A 24,057-nucleotide genomic window follows, 5' to 3' on the forward strand; every position below is an offset into this window, starting at 1 on the left:
TTGTTGAAGTATAGTTGATATAAAATATTATATGTTGCAGGTGTACTCAATACATTTTAAAAGGCCGAAATCATTGCCAACAGCAATGGAATAAAACTAGAAGTCAATAACAGAAGGAAAGGTGGCATGTTCACAAACATGTGGATATGAAACCACATACCATTCAAAAAACAACATATTAAAGAAGAAATCATAAAAGAAATTGGAAAATACTTAAGGATGAATGAAAACAAAAATACCACATGCTAACGAGCCCAACTTGGGTCCACTCACCCTCACGCAGTAAAGTCAATCTATTGACACCTGGCTGTAGGGAAGGAAAAGGCAGCATTTATTGCAGTATACCAAGCTAGTGTTCAATACACCTGAACTCCCTGATAGCTTTCAGTGAAAGGTTTTTAAGGACAAGGTGAGGGAAAGGGATTGTGGGTTTGTGATCTGCTCATGGCTGGTGGTGAGGTAATCAGGAGTCAACATCATCGACCTTCTTGTTTCAACTGTTCTGAGGTCTCTGTGCTTGGGGACATCATAAGGTTAACTTCTTCCACCTGGTGGAGGTTTCACTATCTAAAAACCAGCTCAGAGGATGTGACTCAGAATATTATTTATAGCCCTTGAGATGGAACTAAAGATCCTTGACTTTGTTTAATGGCTAAACTATTATTATTTTGTCTTGCTTGGCTATTTTTTCTTCTTTCTGCCTTTTCTCACATCTCTGATTAAATTTATTCTTTGGAACTTGAGGAAGGACTGGGAGGCTAATGTTTTCCTGTAGACAAAATGCAGGCAGAAGGTATGGTGAGGGCGAGCAGAGGGTTCTGTCCCAGGAAGCCCCATAGAGTCCTGATCAATTACAAACTTACTAAAAGTTATGGGGTGCAGCAAAGTCAGTGCTCATAGGGAAACTGACAACTTTAAATGACTACATTGAAAAAGAAAAAAACTCAAATCAATAGCCTAAATTTATATTTTGAGGAAGTAGAAAAAGAAGAATAAACTAAAGTCAAAGCTAGAAGAAGGAAGGAATTATTCTAATCTAAAGATCAGAACAGAGACAAATTAAGTAGAGAATAAAGAAGTAATAGAATCACAGGAATTAATGAAACCAAAAAGTGCTTCTTTGAAAAGATTAAGAATATCAACAAACTTTTAGCTAGGTTGACAAAGAAAAAAGAGAGAAGACTCAGAAAACTAAAATCAGAAATAAAAGTGGGGAATAACTACTGACTCAAAAGAAATAAAAAAGATAAGGGACTTCCCTGGTGGTCCAGTGGTTAAGACTCCATGCTTCCGATGCAGGGTACACAGACGGGTTCAATCCCCGGTCAGGGAACTAAGATCCCATATGCCATGCCACTCAGCACAGCCAAAATAAATAGAGAAGATAAAAAGAAAAAAAAAATGGTAAGAGAATATCATGAAAAATTGTATGCCAAATTAGATAACCTAGATGAGATGGACAAATTCCTAAGAACACCAAATTACCTAAACTAACTCAAGAAGAAATAGAGGGTGTCCCTGGTGGTCTAGTGGTTAAGAATCTGCCTTGCAATGCAGGGGACACCAGTTCAATCCCTGGTCCAGGAAGATCCCACAACCCTTGGAGCAACTAAGCCCAAGAGCCACAACTACTGAGCTCATATTTCTCAAGAGAGTAGCCCCTACTCACCGTAACTAGAACAAGCCTGTGTATAGCAGCAAAGACCCAGCACAGCCAAAATAAATAAATAATAAAATGTTTTTTTTAAAGAGAAGAAATAGAAAATCTGGAAAGTGAAAATGTTAGTCCCTCAGTCATGTTCGACTCTTTGTGATCCCATGGACTGTAGCCCTCCAGGCTCCTCTGTCCATGGAACAAGAATACAGGAGTAGATGGACCCATAACAAATAAGGAGATGGAATCAAAAGTCGAAAACCTTCTAGGGGGGATCCCGGTGGAGGAGGGAGCAGCAGGCTGAGCTTCCGCAGCGGCGTGCGGAGCCGAGGGCCCCGGTTAAAAAAAAAAGGAAAGAAAACCTTCTGGGACTTCCCTGGGGGTCCGGTGGTTAAGACCCAGATTCCAATGCAGGGGACACACGTTTGAGCCCTAGCTGGGGAAGTAGGATCCCATATTCCTTGAGGTGTGGCCAGTAATAAACTTTCCAACACAGAAGGCCAAGACCAGATGGCTTCACTGCTGAACTCTGAGTCATTTATGGAATAAAACCAATTCTCCCAATTCTTATCATATTCTTCAAAAAAAAATGGAAGGGGAAGCAACAGTTCTAACAATGCTAGAATTACTCTAATAATGACAGATAAACATGCCACCAGAAAATAAAATTATACACCATGAGATCATAGAAAATATATATGTGTATATATCTATATTGGTCTCCGCCCCCCAGGTTCCCAGCACAGAACTCCTGAAACCCTTGTAACTTCCTACTATGAGCACTTTTTGTGCTTATATTTGGTCTTTAACCCCCATTCCCTGCACAGATTTCCTAGATCCTCTGGAATTTATTGGGTGACAGAAGTGTCTCTCATTGCAATGAGGTGACTCTGGCAGGGCATGTGGATGGCTCTTGGATGGGAGCCTGTCACCACAGGGGCCAAGCCATGATTGCTGCTGCTAAGTCACTTCAGTCGTGTCCAACTCTGTGCGACCCCATAGACGGCAGCCCACCAGGTTCCCCTGTCCCTGGGATTCTCCAGGCAAGAACACTGGAGTGGGTTGCCATTTCCTTCTCGGGAGTTTGGAATTTGCAGCCTCACTCCCTGCCCCCTCCCCCCATTCTCCTGTAAATGGAGTTAATGATTGACCATGCTGATGTGATGATGCCACCATAAAAATCCCCAAAGTACCGGGTTCAGAGAGCGACCATGTGGAGGTGCTGGGAAACGGCATGGAACCCCTGGGCCTCTTCCTGCATGCCTTGCCTTCTACATCTCTGTATCCTTTTTTTTTTTTGCTTGAAATAGTAGCAATTTCTTTGGAAGGACTAATGCTGAAGCTGAAGCTCCAGTACTTTGGCCACCTGAAGGGAAGAACGGACTCATTGGAAAAGACCCTAGTGCTGGGAAAGATTGAAGGCAAAAGGAGAAGGGAGCAACAGAAGATGAGATGATCAGACGGCATCACCGACTCAATGGACATGATTTTGAGCAAACTCTGGGAGACAGTGAAGGACAGGGAAGCCTGGTGTGCTGCAGCCCATGGGGTGGCAAAGAGTCAGACCCAACTTGGCAACTGAACAACAACAAGTAACAGCTTATATTTTCGTATTTCTGGAGGATACAAGTCTGCAATCATGGCACTGATAGGGCCTTCTGAGAGCTGTAGAGAAGAACCCCTCCTTGTGTCTTCTAACCTCAGGCACTTGCTGCCAATCCTTGGTGTTCCCAGGCTGGTAGATCAGTTCAGTTCAATTCAGTGCTCAGTCATGTCTGACTCTTTGCGACCCCATGGACTGCATCATGCCAGGCTTCCCTGTCCATCATCAACTCCCAGAGCTTGCTCAAACTCATGTCCATTGAGTCGGTGATGTCATCCAACCATCTCACCTCTGTCGTCCCCTTCTCCTTCCTCCTTCAATCTTTCCCAGCATCAGGGTCTTTTCCAGTGAGTCAGTTCTTCCCATCAGGTGGCCAAAGTATTGGAGCTTCAGCTTCAGCATCAGTCCTTCCAATGAACACCCAGGACTGATCTCCTTTAGGATGGACTGGTTGGATCTCCTTGCAGTCCATGGGACTCTCAAGAGTCTTCTCCAACACACAGTTCAAAAGCATCAGTTCTTCAGCGTTCAGCTTTCTTTATAGTTCAACTCTCACATCCATACATGACCACTGGAAAAACCATAGCCTTGACTAGACAGACTTTTGTTGGTAAAGTAATGTCTCTGCTTTTTAATGTGCCATCTAGGTTAGTCACAGCTTTTCTTCCAAGGAGCAAGCATCTTTTAATTTCATGGCTGCAGTCACCATCTACAGTGATTTTGAAGCCCCCCAAAATAAAGTCTTTCACTGTTTCCATTGTTTCCCCATCTATCTGCCATGAAGTGATGGAACCAGATGCCATGATCTTAGTTTTCTGAATGTTTAGTTTTAAGCCAACTTTTTCACTCTCCTCTTTCACTTTCATCAAGAGGCTCTTTAGTTCCTCTTCACTTTCTGCCATAAGGGTGGTGTCATCCGCATATCTGAGGTTATTGATATGTCTCCCGGCAATCTTGATTCCAGCTTGTGCTTCTTCCAGCCCAGCATTTCTCATGATGTACTCTGCATATAAGTTAAACAAGCAGGGTGACAATATACAGCCTTGATGTACTCCTTTCCCACTTTGGAACCAGTCTGTTGTTCCATGTCCAGTTCTAACTGTTGCTTCCTGACCCGCATACAGATTTCTCAGGAGGCAGGTCAGGTGGTCTGGTATTCCCATCTCTTTAAGAATTTTTCACAGTTTGCTGTGATCCACATAGTCAAAGGCTTTGGCGTAGTCAATAAAGTAAAAGTAGATGTTTTTCTGGAACTCTTGTTTTTTTGATGATCCAGCAGATGTTGACAATTTGATCTCTGGTTCCTCTGCCTTTTCTAAATCCAGTTTGAACATCTGGAAATTCACAGTTCACGTACTGTTGAAGCCTGGCTTGGAGAATTTTGAGCATTACTTTGCTAGCGTGTGAGATGAGTGCAATTGCGTGGTACTTTGGACATTCTCTGGCATTGCCTTTCTTTGGGATTGGAGTGAAAACTGACGTTTTCCAGTCCTGTGGCCACTGCTGAGTTTTCCAGATTTGCTGGCATACTGAGTGCAGCTCTTTCACAGCATCATCTTTCAGGATTTGAAATAGCTCAACTGGAATTCCATCACCTCCACTAGCTCATTCATAGTGATGCTTCCTAAGCCCACTTGACTTGGCACTCCAGGATGTCTGGCTCTAGGTGAGTGGTCACACCATCGTGGTTATCTGGGCCATGAAGACCTTTTTTGTACAGCTCTTCTGTGTATTCTTGCCAGGCTGGTAGAGGTATCACTCCAATTTCTGCCTCCAGGAAGTGCCCTGGCTGTCCAGTGGTGAAGACGCCTCACTTCCACTGCAGGGTTGAAGGCTCGAGCTTCGGTGTGGAAGTCAAGAGCCCACATGCCGCAGGGTGCGGTGCCCCCCAGATCGCTTCTGCCTGCATTGTCACGTGGCCTTCTTCTTCCTGTGTGTGCCTATCACTGTGTCACATTGGACTAGGGGTCGGTGCTACTGCAGTATGACTTCATTATGACTTGACTTCACCTGTCAATCGGCTCTTCAGTGGGTCCTCCCCGTGGGGAGGATGCCCTTTCACAAGTACTTCCCAAAAAGAAAAGCGAAGAGCTGAAAGAGCCTGTCCGAGTTACCCTCTGTGAATCTACCATTCCAGTGACGTCATTCCAATTTTTCTCTTATTTTCGCCAAAGGAGTAAGCAATTTACCATGGACTGTGTGGCCTTAGGGTTGCAAATTTCTGTGAGCCTTCAGCTCTTATCGTGTTCTTTTATTAATATAATAAACAGATCTATACTAAGTGAAGTGTTTCCCTGGTGGCTCAGGTGATTAAGAATGTGCCTGTAATGCAGGAGACCCAGGTTCCATCCCTGGGTTGGGAAGATCCCCTGGAGAAGGGAACGGCTACCCACTCCAGTATTCCTGCTTGGAGAATTCCATGGACAGAGAAGCCTGGCCGGCTACAGTTCATGGGGTCACAAAAAGTCAGAGACACTAAGTAACCTATTGTACTGAGCTCTGTGATCTGCTCTAACTAACACAGCCCAGACATGGGACTGTGGGAGACTTCAGTTCATGACCAGTGGTCAGAAGCACAGGTGACCACCTGGACCTGCGATTGGCATCTCAAGTGGGGCCCGTCTTGCAAGACTGAGCCCTTAACCTGTGGAATCTGATGCTATCTCCAGGTAGAAAGTATCAGAATGGAGTTAAATTATCACCCAGGTGAGTTGCTTGAGAATTGCTTGTGGTGGGGGAAACACAGAAGCGTTTTTCGGGTCAGAGGTGCTGTGAGGGGGATAGCGGTTGAGAGTAAAGGAGTGGCGCGGAGGGTCTGCCTGGCGATCCAGTGGTTAAGACTCTGAACTTCCGATACAGGGATGCAGGGCTGTGGGTTTGAGCCCTGGTTAGGGAACTAAGATCCCATGTGCTGGCCCGCTGTGTGGTGTGATGGAAAAAAAAAGAGTGAGACGCAAAGGAGGAGGACTGAGGTTTTTCTTAAGACGCAGATCAATATCCCTTACAAATAAAGGTGAAACACTGCTAAACCAAATGCTAGCAAACCCAAACGGAATCCAAAAGCATATTAGAAGAGTTACGTATCATAACCAAGGGGGATTGGTCTCAGGAAGGTTAGCATGTCTCAACATAAGGAAACCAATCAATGTAATACATCCTATTAATAAAATGAAGAGAAAAAAATCCACATGATCATCTCAACTGATGCATTTAAGGCACTTGAAAAAATCCAATATCCTTTTATGATAAAAACCCTCAGAAGAATAGAAATTTCATACATATAATAAAACACATTTATGAAAATGCCACAGCTAGCTCCATCATCAACAGGCAGAGGCTGAAAGCTTTCCCCCTACGACAAGGAACAAGCCAAGAATGTATACTTTTACCCCTGCTATTTCAACATGATATTTGGAAGTTTCGATGAGAGCAATAAAACAAGAAAAATAAATAATAGACATCTAAATTGGAAAGGAAGAAGTAAGACTATCTCTATGCACAGATGACATGACCCTATGTCAGAGAAAACCCCAAAGAATTTACAAGAAAGCTATAAAATATTTACATATCATATGTATCATGAGGGTTCATTATCCAAAATATATAAAGAACTTCTACAACTCAACAACAAATATCCAATTTAAAAGTGGGCAAAGAATTTTACATCCAAGGAAAATATACAAATGGCCATGAAGTAGGTCAAAAGATGCTCAAATCATTAATCATCAGGGAAATGCAAATCAAAACTACAATGAGATATCACTTTATACCCATTAGCATGGCTGTTAGGAAAATAGCAAGTGTTGGTGTGAAGAAATTGGAACCCTCTTGTGCCTCTGGGGGAATGTAAAATGGTGCAGCTGCTGTGGAAAATGGTTTGGCATTCCTCAAAGTCTAAACATAAGATGACCATATAATCCAGCAATCCCACTTCTGGATATTTTTCTAAAAGAATTGAAAAGCAGGGACTCAAACTGAGCTTGTACACCAATGCCCACAGCAGCACTATTCACAACAGCCAAAAGGTGAAAGCAATGCAAATGTCCTGCTGCTGCTGCTGCTGAGTCGCTTCAGTCGTGTCCGACTCTGTGCGACCCCAGAGACGGCAGCCCACCAGGCTGCCCCATCCCTGGGATTCTCCAGGCAAGAACACTGGAGTGGGTTGCCATTTCCTTCTCCAATGCATGAAAGTGAAAAGTGAAAGTGAAGTCGCTCAGTCGTGTCCGACTCTTCGAGACCCCATGGACTGCAGCCCACCAGGCTCCTCCGTCCATGGGATTTTCCAGGCAAGAGTACTGGAGTGGGGTGCCATCGCCTTCTCCATGCAAATGTCCACCAAGAGCCAAATGGGTAAACAAAATTTGGTGTATCCTCACAATGGAATACTACTCAGCCATAGAAATGCAATGACATTCTGATCTGTGCCACAATGCAAATGAACCTTGAAAATTATGCTGAGTGAAATGTCAGTCACAGAAGGACAGACATTATAGGGTTCCACTGGTATGAAATATCTAGAAAATGCAAATTCATAAGGCAAAGTAGATTTGAGGTTACTGGCGGCTGGAGGAGGAGGGGGAGAAATGAGGGATTATTGCTTAATGGTTACAGAGTTTCTGTTTAGGTGTGACGGAAAAGTTTTGGAAGTAGATAATAGTGATGTTTTGTGCTTTTAAAAAAAATGTTTATTTATTTGGCTTCAGCAGGTCTTAGTGGCAGGATGTGGAATCTAGTTCCCTGACCCACTGGACACCAGGGAAGTCCCCAGTGGTTATGTATGATGTGTGTGCTCAACATTGGGAACATACTTAAGTGACTAACAGTCCACTTCAAAATGGTTAAAATGGCAAATTCTATGTATGTTATACATATTTTTTATAACACAAAAACGCAAATTAAAAAAACTTTATAAAAAGGTATCACACTCTTACAATTATTTTCACTAAATGATCTGAGTTGGACATTTTTGCCTGTAAGTCTGGCCCATCCTTTTTCAGTGCTGTATAGCACTCTGTTCATAGGAACACACTCTAACCTTTCCCTAGTTTCCAGATCCTCCTTATTATGAACCATGCCGCTGGGAAGGCATGCACATGTAGATTTCTCTGGGGTTCACACCAAGACCAGAACGGCCAGGAGGGAGACTCGGTTATACTGGCATGAGCAAATTGTTCTTCTCAATGGTCAATTCAATTCTCAAGCCTAATCACCAGTGACTCTGTCCGCTTCCTAAGAATGAAGAGACGTCTCAGTGATTTCTGTTCACTGATGACTAGATTGAGTTTCTAGTTATTGGCTGTCCTGGGTTCATCTTCCTGGAATTACCTGTTCATTCCTGCACGGCACTGAACGTGTGATTGTGTGTGCTTAGTCACTCTGTTGTATCTGACTCTTTGTGACCCCATGGATGGTAGCCCGCCAGGGTCTTCTGTCCATGGAATTTTCCAGGAAAGAATACTAGAGCAGTCTGCCATTTCCTATTCCAGGGGATCTCCCCAGTCCAAGGCTCAAACCCACGTCTCTTGTGTCTCCTGCAGGTGGATTCTTTACTTACCACTGTGCCACCCGGGAAGCACAATGAGTCCCCAAATTCATGTCCACCCAGAACCTCAGATTGTGACCATGAGGGTCTTTGTGGATGTAATTATGTTAAGCTGAGGTCATACTGGAGTAGGGTGGGCCCTAAACGCCCGCTACAAGACTGATTTCCTTCTAAGAGGTCATATGAAGATGGAAGCAGAGATTGGAGTGATGCAGCCACTAGCCAAGAGACCCTGAGCAGTGCCGGAAGCCATCAGAAGCCAACAGAGAGGCCTGGGACCAGTTCTTTTCCGTAGCCTTCACTTGTGCTGACACTTTGATTTGGGACTTCCAGCCTCCAGAACTGTGAAGGAATAGTTTCTGCTGTTGTAAGCCACCCAGTTTGTGGTTGTTGTTATGGCAAAAAAATACCATTTGCCCATTTCTCTTTCTTTTTTTGGCTGCATCACACAGCTTGTGGGATCTTAGTTCCCCGACCAGGGATCGAACCTGTGCCCTGGCAGAGACAGCACTGAGTCCTAACCACTGGGCTGCCAGGGAATTCCTACCACTTACCCGTTTTCCTGTCTAGTGTGTCTCGTGGGGTGGGGCTGGGGCTCACATGTCCTGGAAGTCATTTCTTGGTTAGTTAAATGCATCACAGATATCAATCTCTCCTGGATTATCTTTTCATTTTTTTTTTTTAATGAATTTCTTTGGTCGCTGGAAAGTTTGAAATGGATCCTAATAGACTATCCCTAAAGTATTCATTTTCTTCCTTATCAAGGGCAGGTTTTCATTTGTCAGGCAGTTAAGTCTGGGGTATGGTTCTCCTCTGTGATGCTTCCAGTCAGCCGTGACTTCCCTGCCTTCTGGGTTTGGGGCTCTGCCAGACCCCCCAGATCAGCGCTTAGTCGGGGAAGGATGAGGCCAGCTGAGAATGAGTCAGCAGGGTGAGCCGGACTCAGGAGGAAAGGGGGACGGAAGTGGTCAGCTCAGACCCTGGGACCAGCTGTGTGGGTTCCTGGCCACGGAGGGCAGGGGTCACCAAGACAGCCCAGGCCAGGCAGGAAGTGGGTCAGCTGAGGCCTCGGGCTTGAGGCCCCACATGCTCACTGCCCGGAACCCCAAGCTGCCCCCACACAGCCTGCTGAAGCACCCTGGTTTGCATGCCTGTTCCTGTAATGCTTTCACAGACCATGGGCATTGATGGAGCGCCCGCTGTGTGAGCACGTGGAAGTCAGCTCCCTGATACAGAGGAAACTGAAGCCCAGAACGCGCTTGACTCAGTGTGGAGGTCCAGTCACCCAGTACCCCAGGTCCTCCTCCTTGGCTGGGTGGGGACCTCTCTGTCTCTAGGTGTCCTCACCCGACACACGGCAGCTTAGAATAAAAAACAGCTAGGAAGTGTCCACATCTCTTCTGCCTCCCTCGCTCCCTCTGCCCCACCTGCACCTCACTGCATTGCTGTTTTTCAGTTTCTCACCACCAACACCACAGTGTGTGTGTGTGTGTGTGTGTGCGCGCGCGTGCACGCGCATGCGCTGGGGTGTTGGGGGGCAGCCTGAACCCACCCTTCTTGTCTTCTGGAGGACCACAGTGTGTGTGCGCGCGCGCGCACGCACGTATGCGCTGGGGTGTTGGGGGGGCAGCCTGAACCCACTCTTCTTGTCTTCTGGGGGACCAGGACATGTCCAGGCAGGTCTGACCACTTGCAGAAATTGCTGAATGCCTGGCAAGCTCCCAGTGCAGGAAGGAGCCGGTAGGAAGGTTAGAGAGGGTGTGGGAGAAGGACTAGCTTGGGGTTTCCGGTGTGGTACTTTGCCCTTCTTACCCCTTCCCAGACCCGTCCCACTCAAAGTGTCCCAAGATGACCTCAGCATCTTCCCCCAAAACTTAGGGTTTTGTGGAATGCCTAGGAGTTCTCTAGGTGTAAATGGAGGAGGGGGGACTTCCAGGAAGAAAAGACAAACTGGGATCAGCAGAGACCAGGGAAAAGGGGTTCAGATGTCCAGCATAAGAGTCTAGCTTCTCCTGTGGGCCAACAGGAGCCACTGAGAGTGTAAGAGGTGGAGAGGGGCCCAGGCAGATCGGTAGAACTCGAAGGACGCTAGCCTGAGACCCTCTCCTTTAAGATGGAGAATATCCAGGCAAGAGCTGAGGGAAACTCTGTTGAAGGGGGCCAAGCCCTACCCTTGAATGAGCCTCCCTGAATAGTCCCCGGACCCTTCAGCTGCCTGTCTGTCCTTCATCACAGCTGGCACCCCCTGTACTGTACCCCCAGACCAGGAGCTGCTGGTTTCCTGGTGTGTCTCCAGTCCAAAGCCCAGCGCACAGTAGGCAATTCTTAGGTGGCTCAGCCAAGAGAAGTCAGGGCTCTAGAGGCAGAGAACTGGCAGGACGGGGCCTCAGCGGGAGGAGGGGCGGACCTTCAGGGTCTGGACATCCCCTCCCCTTCCCTGGGCGCCTGCGCCTCTCTGCGCCCCCTGTTGGCGGAGGAGTGGAACACCCAGCACTCCCGCCTCTCCTCTCGCCTGGTTAGTCGTGAGTGTGCGCTCCCTCAGCCTGTCCGACTCTGTGCGAGCCCCATGGACTGTAGCCCGCCAGACTCCTCTGACCGTGGAATTTCCCAGGCTAGAATACTGAAGTGGGTTGCCATTTCCTCCTCCAGGGGTTTTTCCCGACCCCAGGATCGAACGTCGCGCGTGGCTTCCCAGGTAGCTCAGTGGTAAAGAATCCGCCTGCCAATGCAGGAGACACAAAAGCGACGCGTGTTGGATCCCTGGATTGGGAAGATCCCCCAGGAGGAGAAAATGGCAACCCAGCGATACCCAGGAAACTGCTGGCAGGGGGTTACCTCTGAGATAAAGACCTGGTTTCCCGAGTGGGAGGTGGGAAAGAGACATTTCATGGGAAACCCTTCCACACTATCTGATTTTTGGGGCTTCCCAGGTGTTTATTGCACGGCTAGTACATACCCAGGGCTTCCCTGGTGGCTCAGTCAGTAAGAATCTGCCTGCAAATGCAGGAGACACAGATCTGATCCCTGGGTAAGGAAGCTCCTCGAGGGAAGGAAATGGCAAGCCACTCCAATATTCTTGCCTGGAGAATCCCATGGACAGAGGAGCCTGGCGGGCTACAGCCCATGAGTCACACAGAGTCAGACGTGACTGGAGCGACTTAACACACACACATATATGCATACACATATGTGTATGGGCTTATATGTACACATGGGCTTCCCAGTTGGCTCAGTGGCACTGGCTCTCCAGTGCAGGAGCCACAGGAGACATGGGTTCCATCTCTGGTTTGGGAAGATCCCCTGAAGAAGGAAATGGCAGCCCACTCCCATATTCTTGCTGGGAGAATCTCATGGACAGAAGAGCCTGGAGGGCTACAGTCTACGGGCTTGCAAGAGTCGGACACAACTTAGTGACTAAACCACCACCATTACGTACCCTGTGCTGTGCTGCGTGCCACACACACAGGGGACCCCAGCGAGATCTGACTGCATACCCTGTGCTGTGCTGCGTGCCACACACACAGGGGACCCCAGCGAGATCTGACTGCTCAGGGCTCCCACAGGACCTGTTACTACCCAGAGCATGTTGGCATGGGGATGGGTGGGGAGCAGGCAGCTATGGGAGGCAGAAAAGGTACCTAGACAGTCAGGAGGGCTTCCTAGAGAAGGAAGTAATAATATCTGTACTTATTAAGTAACTACTATGTGCCAGTAACTACCATCTTTCCTGGTGGCTCAGAGGTTAAAGCGTCTGCCTGCAATACGGGAGACCTGGGTTCAATCCCTGGGTCGGGAAGATCCCCTGGAGAAGGAAATGGCAACTCACTCCAGTATTCTTGCCTGGAGAATCCCATGGACGGAGGAGCCTGGCAGGCTACAGTCCACGGGGTCGCGAAGAGTTGGACACGACTGAACGACTTCACTATGTGCCAGAGCTCACTCAAGATGCCCGAGTATGGGGAAACTGAGGCTCAGTGAAGTGGGACTCCGATTGTCCCCTACCTCCCGTACCTTACTTATGCATTGGGAGGTGTATATACCCTGGGACCTCAGGGACTTGGAGCCGGCACCCCCTCTCCTGGGACCCATATTCCCAAAGACAAGCCATTTCCTTATTGCTGAAGCCCCTTCTTCTTAGAAGGCCATTGATCCTGGAATATCCTCATTCTGCCTGAGGACAGACACAGGGGGATGACTGAATCCTGTTTCTAGAATTTAAGCTTCTCAGCTCCAGGGAAGCCAGCTTGGGTTCCCATTCTCACTCCTCTCCCTGGGATCAGGGTTTCAACTGACAAAGGCTCGTTTCCCCATCTGTAAAAAGTGGTAACGGCATCTCCACAGGGGGATTCCACACATCCTGGGGATCAACGTGATCATGATTCAAATTCCTGCACGCCGCACCCACCCCTTGCTGTGTGACTGTAGGCAAGTTACTCAACCTCTCTGGGCATCAAAACAAAGGCAGGGGGTTGGCTGTAGGAGGAAAAACACTCAGCACAGAAATGCTCTCATCATTATCCATTCAGCACACTCGTAGCAGCCACTACAAACCAAGCACCAGGTCACACACCAGACAGAAACACTGGCGCTTCGGGGCCCCCTCTGCCAGCCAATAACCCCAGGCTGAGGGTGACCCTAGTGGACACCAGCTGCTCATAAAGACACACAAGAGATTGCATATTTTAACTGTTTTATTTGCTTTCTGAGATGTCAAGTTTGGGGTGTCCCAGGGCCCAGCCGCCAGCAAAGTCCGGCAGAACCTTGGCTGGCCTGGGGTCCCAGACACAGGGCTTTCAGACAAGGCACTCAAGGGCTCTTCCTGGGGTCGGGGAGAGGCCACCCCAAGGCTGCAGGGGCTGGTCTCTCCTTTGGGGATAGGACACAGGGTCACCTCCAGGAGGCAGGGTTCTTCCTGGAGAGAGATTTAGGACAAGACTGAAACCTGAGATGTGGAGGGAGCCCTGGAAACATGCCGGGTACCCCCAAGACCCAGATGGATCTCCTGTGGCCTCCAGCCAGGCCCTGTGGGCAGAGAGCCCAATTCCCCACCAGCTTTCCCTGGGGCTTCCTCAAAGCGTGCAGGACCCAAAAGCCCCTGGCCCAGGTCCCACCCCTGTGAAGGGCTTGGGTGAGCCCCACCCAGGGAAGCGGGGAGCCAGGGTCTGGGGGTGTTTGTCTCTTTCCTGTCCTGCTCCCCTCTCTGTGCCCCATGTGTACTGCAGGGGCAGGCACTTCTGTGGATCTCTGGGATCTCTGGGCAGCTGAAGGGAAGGCTTGGGTGAGGAGAGGGAGGAGGGGAAATGGATTTCAAATCCGGGGAGCAGCTCAGGCTGGACTGGAGCCCCTGGAGGTCTGGGAGCTCCTGAAACTCAGCTGCGACCACTGCCCCGGAATTCGAGGATGGGGTCTCTGAGTGGCGTTCATCCAAGAAGCAACTCACAAGATGTGGAATCATGAGGGGGATCCTGGCCTCTAACACACTTTCTTTCTGCAGAAATGGAGACGCTTCTCCTCCTGGTGGCAGCCCCAGGCCCTTTACCAGGCACTTGTTCCAGGAGAAGAGAAATTTAATTGGGGATATAAAACCAAAGCCCTTTGCGGTTCCACAGAAGCCTGTGGATGAAGGCCATGGGGCCCGTGGCCACGAGGGGAGGCACCTCCATCAGTGCCCCATGCTGGCTGCAGGCTCAGGACAGCTTCCAGTGGTCTCAGGGGGGAGGCTGGGGCCACAGAGAAGAATGAGGCTTTGTTCCACCAACCCCGACAAGGACAAGAGACTTCTGGGTTCACACACTCCAAGGGGCGGGGAGGTCAAAGGTCAACAGTCTAGACAGCAGCAGAGAAAAAGGAGGCCTGTGTGGTGGGCCGATTTCCAGGAGCAGCTCCCCTCCCCGTCCTGGGTACCCCTGAGTCGGGAAGGGGGCGGGGAGCACAGGCCTGGGGGTGCACAGGCACAGCCTCTGGCCTGGCTTCTTGGCAGAAACTTCCAAGATGACAAAAAGGCATCACATGTATACTTTCTGAGTCATCCCCCTGAGCAGGTCCTTTCTGTTCGAGAAGTTTTTGCACCAGCAAAGAGCAGGGCAGCGTAAAACTATCTTTCTTGCTGAAACTGTCAGAGAGGTCAGAGTCTGACGTTTCCCCCAAAGACGTGGCACTGACAAGGGTTCCTGCCCCCGCCTCCTGGGCCCTGTGACTCTCAGTGGCCGGGACCTTGGCTGTTTCTTGACTGGACCACATGAGCCGGGTGGCAGCAAGCCCTCACCCACAGGGGTTGCTGCTGCTTCCCACCTTGCTTGCTTTCTATCCACTCTTTTAAGTTTCTTTTTCAAACCACTTACGCACAGACCACCGGCCTTCTCTTTGGTGGGAAGTGGGGAAGCAAAGGGGCTGAGAGAAGAATAAAGGTATAAGGGGCCGAGGTTCTGGCATCCTAAGGGAGATGCCATTACCTGACACCACCCCCCACCTCTGCACCCTCCACAGGAGCTTATCAGCGACAGGACCCCCTCCACTTTTCACCTTTCCTCCACCAGCCTTCCCACGACATTGCTCAGTCCATCTTTCCACCCTTAACACTCACTGCACCCACCCCTTCTGGCATCGCTCACCTTCATATCTGCCAGGCTGCACCCACTTCACAGAACCATCCCTTTGCCTATTCTGTGCCCCCACCACCACCCCCACAATCTGAGACTCTGAAATGACAAGGGAGAAGTAATGGGACTTGGCCCCCCTTTCTTACACAAGGACATTTCAGTCCAGGACCCAACAAATGCACACAGATACGTCATGGAGTGAATGGATGAATTTGCCCAAAAGGAAAAAGATAAAAATAATTAAAACAGGAACATTAAAAAGCTGGCAGGGAGCGAGTGAAATATTTAATGGCTGTCTAATTAAATAAAAACGAGCTATATGCTCTGCATCGTGAAAAGGACAAGGTTTTGGCTTGACTCGCTGAGGAAATCTAACACCATCGCAGGAACAGAACAATGACACACACACACTCGATAATGATCAGACAATAAGTCACATCTCTAAGTGGCTGAATCTCACGGTGCTTTAAACAGAAGAAATAAGGACAAAAGAAAGATGGAAATGCAGAACCTGGGGATGGTGTGTCCGGGTTCCAGTGGGTACCCAGCTTAGCTCAAACCTGACTCACTTCCAGTCCCCCCTCCCCTCCCCAACTTGCCTAGATCCATTTCTTCCTCAGAGTCCCCCAGATCAGACCTTTAGAGAACAGAGCTCATCAGAGTTTAATGCCCTTCTGAATGAGGCCTCTGGGAGACCCTCATTTAAAAGAGCCGCAAGCTCTGCTCACGGAAGCTGGCTGACTGAGTGGATGCAATGGCATCCTATACTCCCGATTCCTCAGGAGACTGCAAACACAGACTGGGGGTGTGGAGGAGGGGTTTCTGGAAGAGGGAGGGCTGGCATGGAGGAGGGAGAAGGTCCTGATCATTTCACCCTGCAGGGCATGCTCCACACACTGCCATATGCTGACCCCACATCACGCTTCCCTTCCAGAGAAAACACAGAACTCAGAAAATGCATTTCACTCAGAAACCCACCAACCTGGTCTCCGAGTGACACAGCAGCTCAGCGGAGGCAGCAACTACCCTGGGCATCAGAACAGGAGGGAGAGAGGGTGAACATTTAAGAAAACAAAACAAAAATCTCAGCTGTTTTCAAAAGAAGCGCCTGCTGGGAAACACCAACATGATCTAACACCACATCAGACACCAGCACGCCTCACACATAGGGAAGTGATAAAACTGCATGTTCTCCAAAGAAACAGAAGAATACTTTCCAAACCGTTGTTTTCCTCATGGTTGCTGCTGCCAACCCCCTCTCTCTGATGGGTGTCAAGGTCCAGCTGAATTTAGTTGCCTCCTGGGAGATGTGCATCCCTGGCTGGTCAGTTCAAAGTCATCAGGGAGTAAGATAAAAATTTACCAAGTCCAAGGCGTGTCCAAAACCCAGCTACACAAAAGCTCGCTGGCTGCCCTGCGGCCCTTCCGGCCAAACACACCAGCACACACGGAGCTCAGCCCCCAGACTCCAGTCTGTCCTCCTCTTAAGGAAAACAAGAAGCTGGTCCCCAAGACCAAGACTGAAAAATCCAGGCCAGATGTGGGGTAGGTTTGTAGTTGCTACACACTTTTACATATTAAAAAAAAAAAGTGTGTGTGTTGAAAGGACAATCTGCTTTCCCACCAGTGGCCCAGCTGCGGAGGTCCTTTGGGTACAGCTCACAGCTCGGTTGTTGAAAGGATTAGCCACCCCTTTCAGTCTCCTGGGGCAGCAGCAACCCCCTCTCCCCGTGGTCTGGCCAAGGGCCTAGCCTCCACCCCCGCTGAACAAGGGGATCTTAATGTCACCCCCAAAACAAAAAATGTAGGTCCAGTGTTCAAAGCCAGAGGCAGAAGCAGCTGCACTCCAGGAAAGAGAAAAGACACTTGTGTTCGGCTAAAGCCCTCATTTTAACCAAAGGGAATATAAATAACTCTGTGCCCAAACTGGCACTATTGCTTTTAAAAACAGAATAAGAAAGAAAGAAAAAGAACCCACGCCAGATCCCAAGCTGACCCTTGCCGGAGCTATCCAGGCTGTTGGGACATGGATCAGGGCAAAGGGTCTTCATGAGGATTTTCAATTTGGGAAAAAAGCAGTCATGGACAGAGGGAATTCTGGAATCCTTCCACCATAGACTCAGAAAAGCAGGTGGCCCCAGCCAGGGGATCGCAGAGTAGAGATCCACCTGATTGGGGTTCTGGGTAGAAATCAGGACTTCCCAGCTTCCTGACTGCCCCAGCTGTATCCCCAGGTGCAAAGAGAAATAGAGAAAAAAAAAATCTTCAGTTGCTGCCTTCAAACCAACCAGTGCGTACGCAGAGAAACAGGGAGAAGAGATGTGCAAGCTGGCATATTTGATCCAAATCAGATCCCCAGCTGGATGGGCTTGTCTTTCCTGGTCAGGGCCCAGAGGGTGGATGTCTCTCTCAGGGTCCTTGGCAGGATGAGGTCTTGGGAGGCCTGAGCAGCAATCAGTGTTCATGGCAACAGTTGATTTTGCCTTCTGACTGCTCTAGGAGGTCCAGCATCTCCTCAATGATGGCCCGAAGTGCCCGGCCCAGCTGGTCTGCATTGTACGGCTTGCCCAGAGGGGGCACGTGAACAAAGGCTGAGCGGCCGTGACTCTGGTACAGAGAGGTATAGTAGGTGAAGTCGCAGAGGTACCTAAGCCACAGGGCGTTGGGGATGGGAGGGAAACCAAAATGGGGTTAGAGAGTGAATGTTCCATCCAAATCCATCATAAGACAGCCCCTCAACCTCCCCAGTCATCTGCAAGATAGAATGCTGCTCCTCCCTCCCCAGGCAGCAAAAATGAAAAAAAAACAAAACAAAACAGTAACTCCCAGTGCTGGTGTACATGTGGAGAAAGAAGCAGTAGGAGATGCTGTTGGCTGGGATGCAAATTGCCCCAGGGGAGGGCAATCTGGCAGGCAAGTAAAATTACAGGTGTACAATATTCAATGTCCTTCGATAAACCATGATGCAAAAGAATACAAAAAAGAACATATGGATATATATACCATGTATGTACACACACACATAGCCATGGGCTTCCTAGGTGCTCAGATGGGAAAGGACCCACCTGCAATGTGGGAGACCTGGGTTTAATAGCTGGGTTGGAAAGATCCCCTGGAGAAGAAAATGGCTACCCACTCCAGTATTCTGGCCTGGAGAGTTCCATGGACAGAAGAGCCTGGCAGGCTACAGTCCACAGGGTGGCAAAGAGTCAGACATGACTGAGAGACTTTCACACATATGCGCACACACACGTAGATAAGGTATATGTATATATATATATATATATATATAACTGAATCACTTTGCTGTACAGCAGAAATTAATACAATATTGTAAATCAACTATACTTTAATAATTTTTTTTAAAAATAATTTTTTTTTAAATTACAAATGCACAGACTTTATGACCTGATGTTTCAAGTTTTTAGAATCTATCTCAGGAGCCATGTGCACCAGAGCAGGATGATGAACAAGGTATTTGTTGCAGCGTGATGTGTGAAAACAGAAAAGCAGGAAGCAAACTGGTAGAATGTGAGCACTGGTGGTCCCCTCCCACACTCCTCCCACCCTGTAGAGGACACAGCCAGTCAGCAGTCTGCAACCTGCAGGGAGGCCTCCATCAGAATGCCACTGGTCTGCCGCCTTGATCTTGAACTTCCCTGCCTCCAGAATTATAAGCGATAACTTTCTGGTGTTTACAAGCTACCCAGCTGGGATTTTTTGGTTATAGAGGCCTGAATAGAATAAGATGCCCCCTAAATGTCCACGGACAGTGAAAGTGAAATTCGCTCAGTTGTGTCTGACTCTTTGGGACCATGGACTGTACAGTCCACGGAATTCTCCAGGCCAGAATACTGGAGTGGGTAGCCATTCCCTTCTCCAGGGGATCTTCCCAACCCAGGGATCGAACCCAGGTCTCCCATATTGCAGGCGGATTCCTTCCCAGCTGAGCCACCAGGGAAGCCTGTCCACTGACAGAGGAATGACTTAATAAACTGGTTCATCGGCACAGTGGGATACTATGCAGTGGCTTATAAGGCATGTGGTGGATCCAGAGGAAGACAGAACTCACCAAGACCCCTAGCACATGCCCACAGATGAAGCCGAGGAAGGGCACTCTCATGAAATCCACACCATATAGCCTCATCCACGTAAAAGCAAAGCAAAAACAGAACAAAATGCGAAAGCAGCACATGAAGTGTCCTGCACATGTACAGAAACACGTGTAGCTAAGAAGGAAGTGTCACAATTTGAGTCTCTGATTTAACAGAGGGATCACTGGCAGGGAATGAGGTGGGGAGAGAGAGAGTTCAAGAGAATCCTTCACAACGGGAACACATGAAAATATATTTCAGAATTATCTGAGTAACTTAAAATTAGCTTCAGGAGAGTTTCCTGGTGGCCTAGTGGTTAGGGTTCCAGGCTTTCATTGACAGGGCCCGCAATGTGTGTGGCCCAGTCAAAAAGAAAAAATAGTTTTAAAAAAAGACTAATGGGAGAAGGGAGGGACAATGCAAGAGTAGGGAATTAAGAGGTACAAAATAAGCTATTAGGTATAAAATAAGCTACAAAAATAGAGCATATATTGTACAACACAGGGAATATAGCCAATATTTTATAATAACTATAAATGGAGTATATGCTGCTGCTGCTGCTGCTGCTAAGTCGCTTCAGTCGTGTCCAACTCTGTGCGACCCCAGAGACGGCAGCCCACCAGGCTCCCCCGTCCCTGGGGTTCTCCAGGCAAGAACACTGGAGCGGGTTGCCATTTCCTTCTCCAACGCATGAAAGTGAAAAGTGAAAGCGAAGTTGCTCAGTCGTGTCCGACTCCTAGCGACCCCATGGACTGCAGCCCACCAGGTTCCTCCGTCCATGGGATTTTCCAGGCAAGAGTACTGGACTGGGGTGCCATTGCCTTCTCCAATAAATGGAGTATATACACCTTTAAAATTGTGAATCACTGTACTGTACATCTGTAACGTATAATATTCTACGTCAACTACACTTCAATTAAAAAAAGAAAAAAAAAAGACTGATGGTAAATTCAGTTACTTCTTCATTCCGTCAACTGAATTTGCTCCCTGCTGCCTTTGGGCTGGCGAGGTGTACATGGTGTTGAGAAACTGAGGCACTTGGTGTTGAGAGCACATAGAACAGAGAAGTTTGGTAGGCGGCGGAGGCCTTCCCAAAGAGCCAACACGTGTAGTTAAGACCTGAAACAGTCTTGCCAGTGGGAAGTGAGTTCTGAGCAGAGTCCGTAGCATATGCAAAGGCCCTGAGGTCAGAGTCAGCTTGAGGTGTGTGAGGACAGGAGGAGAGTGGTTTGCGGGTGTGGAAGGCAATGGGTGAGGGGAGACAGAAGCAGAAGGGGCTGGAGAGGTGGACAGGGGCCAGGCCACACAGGCCCTGTGGATGGCAGAGAGTTGGGATTTTATTTGCGGTGCAGTGGGAACTGCAGGAAGAATTAAGCAAGTTAGGGACTTCATCTGCCTTAAATTAATAAAAGACTTTCTAATAGGCTGAATAGTTAGTTTCTCCTCCAAATTTCTGTTCACCTAGAACATCAAAATGTGACCTGATTTGGAGATAGAGTTTTGCAGACATAATTGGTTAAGATGAGGTCACATTGGATGAGGTAAGTCTTATATCCAATGACTGGTGTCCTTGTAAGAAGGCCATGTGAAGACGCATACCAGGAGGAAGCCATGCGGAGATGAAGGCAGCGATCTGGGGTAAAGTGTCTCAAGCCATGGAGCATTCAGGGCTGTCAGAAGCCATCAGAAGCCAGGAGAGGGTCTGAGATTCCCCCTCAGGCCCTCCAGAAGGAACCAGCCCTACTGACACCTTGATTTTGAACTTCTAGCCTCCAAGAGAGAATAAATGTTTGTTGTTCTAAGCCACCAACACGGTAATTGGTTACAGCAGCCACAGGAAACTAACATAGAAACTGACTGCTTAGGGGAGGAGGCCATCAGGGCTGGAGCAGAGGCGGCGGGAAGAGAGTAGGGAGGCAGCCGGAGCCACGGCCAGGGGATGCCAGGGGCCTGGGCTGGGAAAAGTGGACAGAGCCACGCATAATGAGTTGCAGATGGGACCCGTTAGGAATACATACTTAGCTGTGTGCCTTATGCACATTGAGAATTATATACTATGACATTCTATGTAAAGTTTACTGTGTAAAATATCATGTGTGTGTGCTGGGCTTGCCTGGCAGCTGTCCATGGCAAAGAATCTACCTGCCAATGCAGGAGATGTAAGAGATGCTGGTTTGATCCCTGGGTCGGGAAGAAACCTGGAGGAGGCCATGGCAACCCACTCCAGTAATCTTGCCTGGAGAATCCCATGGATGGAGGAGCCTGGCGGGCTTCAGTCCAGGGGGTCACAAAGAGTTGGGCATGACCGAAGCGACTTAGCACGTGTGTATGTTAAGTCGCTTCAGTCATATTAGACTCTTCTCAACCATACTATTTAAACAGTCTGTGCTTTGATTTCAATACCTTTAGACCATGAAATTTTTGTACCTTGTTTTACATCCCTGGATATGTTCCAATGTCTCCTAGTTTACAGTCTAAGGGAACTTGAATAGAATTTGTATCCTACTGCTCTGTGAAAATTGTATAAATCTTAATTATGTTGAATTGGTTCACAGTGCTTTTCAGGTCTACTATATCCTTCTACTTCTCTGTATATTTATTCTATTAATTTTTGAAGATTTGATATTAAAATTCCAACTAAAAAATCTTAATTTATCTACTTAAAAAATAATTGTAATATATAGAGGACCTGGGCTTCTCTAGTGGCTCAGGTGGTAAAGAATCTGCCTGCAATGCAGGAGACCTGGGTTCGATCCTTGGATTGGGAAAATCCCCTGGAGAAGGGAATGGCAAGCCACTCCAGTATTGTTGCCTGGAGAATTCCATGGACGAAGGAGCCTGGCAGGCTACAGTCCATGAGATCCCAAAGAGTTGGACACAAATGAGCGACTAACAGGTAGTGGAACTATATGTAACCTTGTTCTGTATCTTCCAAGTCTCCTGTAAATGCGTTATCGCACTTTCATAATTAAAAATTAAAAATAAATAATGGAGAACAGTGGAGAGAGAACATGGAGAACAGTGTGGAGATTCCTTAAAAAACTGGAAATAGACCTGCCTTATGATCCAGCAATCCCACTGCTGGGCATACACACTGAGGAAACCAGAAGGGAAAGAGACACGTGTACCCCAATGTTCATCGCAGCACTGTTTATAATAGCCAGGACATGGAAGCAACCTAGATGTCCATCAGCAGATGAATGGATAAGAAAGCTGTGGTACATATACACAATGGAGTATTACTCAGCCATTAAAAAGAATACATTTGAATCAGTTCTAATGAGGTGGATGAAACTGGAGCCTATTATACAGAGTGAAGTAAGCCAGAAAGAAAAACACCAATACAGTATACTAACGCATATATATGGAATTTAGAAAGATGGTAACAATAACCCTGTGTACGAGACAGCAAAAGAGACACTGATGTATAGAACAGTCTTATGGACTCTGTGAGAGAGGGAGAGGGTGGGAAGATTTGGGAGAATGGCATTGAAACATGTAAAATATCATGTATGAAACGAGTTGCCAGTCCAGGTTCGATGCACGATACTGGATGCTTGGGGCTGGTGCACTGGGACAACCCAGAGGGATGGAATGGGGAGGGAGGAGGGAGGGGGGTTCGGGATGGGGAACACATGTATACCTGTGGCGGATTCATTTTTATATTTGGCAAAACTAATACAGCTATGTAAAGTCTAAAAATAAAATAAAATTAAAAAAAAAATAAAAATAAATAAATAAATAAATAAACAGTCCATCAAGTGGTAAATCAATGACCTTTCCAAAAGTAAAAATAAATAAATAAATAAGTTAGCACTTGGCCCAAAGAGGTCACAGTCAAACACACTTGGCTTATTCAACACTCAGCCTGGGCTGATAGGAGGGAAACCCCATTCACACCTACACCATAGGAGCCCCAAGGTGCCTTACCTGCCTGCATCTTGTGAAATGGTCACTGACACATCTAAGCCCAGTGTAGTAACCCTCTTACATACAGCATCCATGTCGATGATGGAGTCAATGCTTTCCGGCCCATCCTCCACACAGCACTGGGAGCCGGGGCAGAATCGGCAGTTGTCCAGGCCCTTGTAACCCTTGTTGTGTCCACACTTCTCCAGTGTGACTGCGGTTGCCATGCCTGACACGCCTACGTGCACCACCAGCTGCAGACAGATGGGTACAGCTTAATAAGGTCTGGTCAGGGGGCTGGGGAATCCCCCCAGGCCAAGGAGAGGACAGTGGCCTCACAGAGCCCTGCTGGTGGTTATGTGCTTTCTGACGTCTTGCTGCTGGAATCGATCCTGCAATCACTCTTACAGAAAGATGTGCCAGTTGAAACATGCAAGAATGTGAAATATGCCAAGATGTTCATAGGAGCTTTGTCATTACAATACTGGAAACAATCTAATTGGCCATTCATGGGGAGGGGTGTTGACTAAATAAATTATGAGCTACTGTGCTCAAGGCAAGTTTGTATGGAATAATCTTCAAGACATATTGCCAGATGTAAAAGGCAAGGTATAATTTCCAAGAATCTAACCTAAAAATAGTCAGAGAGATAATAA

At 47.9% G+C, this 24,057-nt stretch overlaps 2 protein-coding genes across 9 annotated transcripts in view; both read right to left on the reverse strand.

Annotated features, from left to right (window-relative positions):
* The window catches only part of KXD1 (KxDL motif containing 1), a 265,201-nt gene that overhangs the window by 201,483 nt on the left and 39,661 nt on the right, over positions 1-24,057 (reverse strand). The gene's annotated exons all lie outside the window — the stretch shown is intronic.
* The window catches only part of PGPEP1 (pyroglutamyl-peptidase I), a 41,473-nt gene continuing 30,897 nt past the window's right edge, over positions 13,482-24,057 (reverse strand). For 6 of the 8 annotated variants that reach the window (XM_055541194.1, XM_055541204.1, XM_055541213.1 and 3 more), the window contains 2 exons: positions 23,423-23,655; positions 13,720-18,045 (listed from right to left, as the gene is read on the reverse strand). In XM_055541194.1, coding sequence (XP_055397169.1) covers positions 17,853-18,045; positions 23,423-23,655 — 426 coding nt within the window. In that variant the 3' untranslated portion in view covers positions 13,720-17,852. The other 2 variants (XR_008700598.1, XM_055541231.1) reach the window with 2 other exon arrangements.

The sequence above is a fragment of the Bubalus kerabau genome, chromosome 1 (assembly GCF_029407905.1).
Source record: "Bubalus kerabau isolate K-KA32 ecotype Philippines breed swamp buffalo chromosome 1, PCC_UOA_SB_1v2, whole genome shotgun sequence".
Classification (NCBI taxonomy): Eukaryota; Metazoa; Chordata; class Mammalia; order Artiodactyla; family Bovidae; genus Bubalus; species Bubalus kerabau.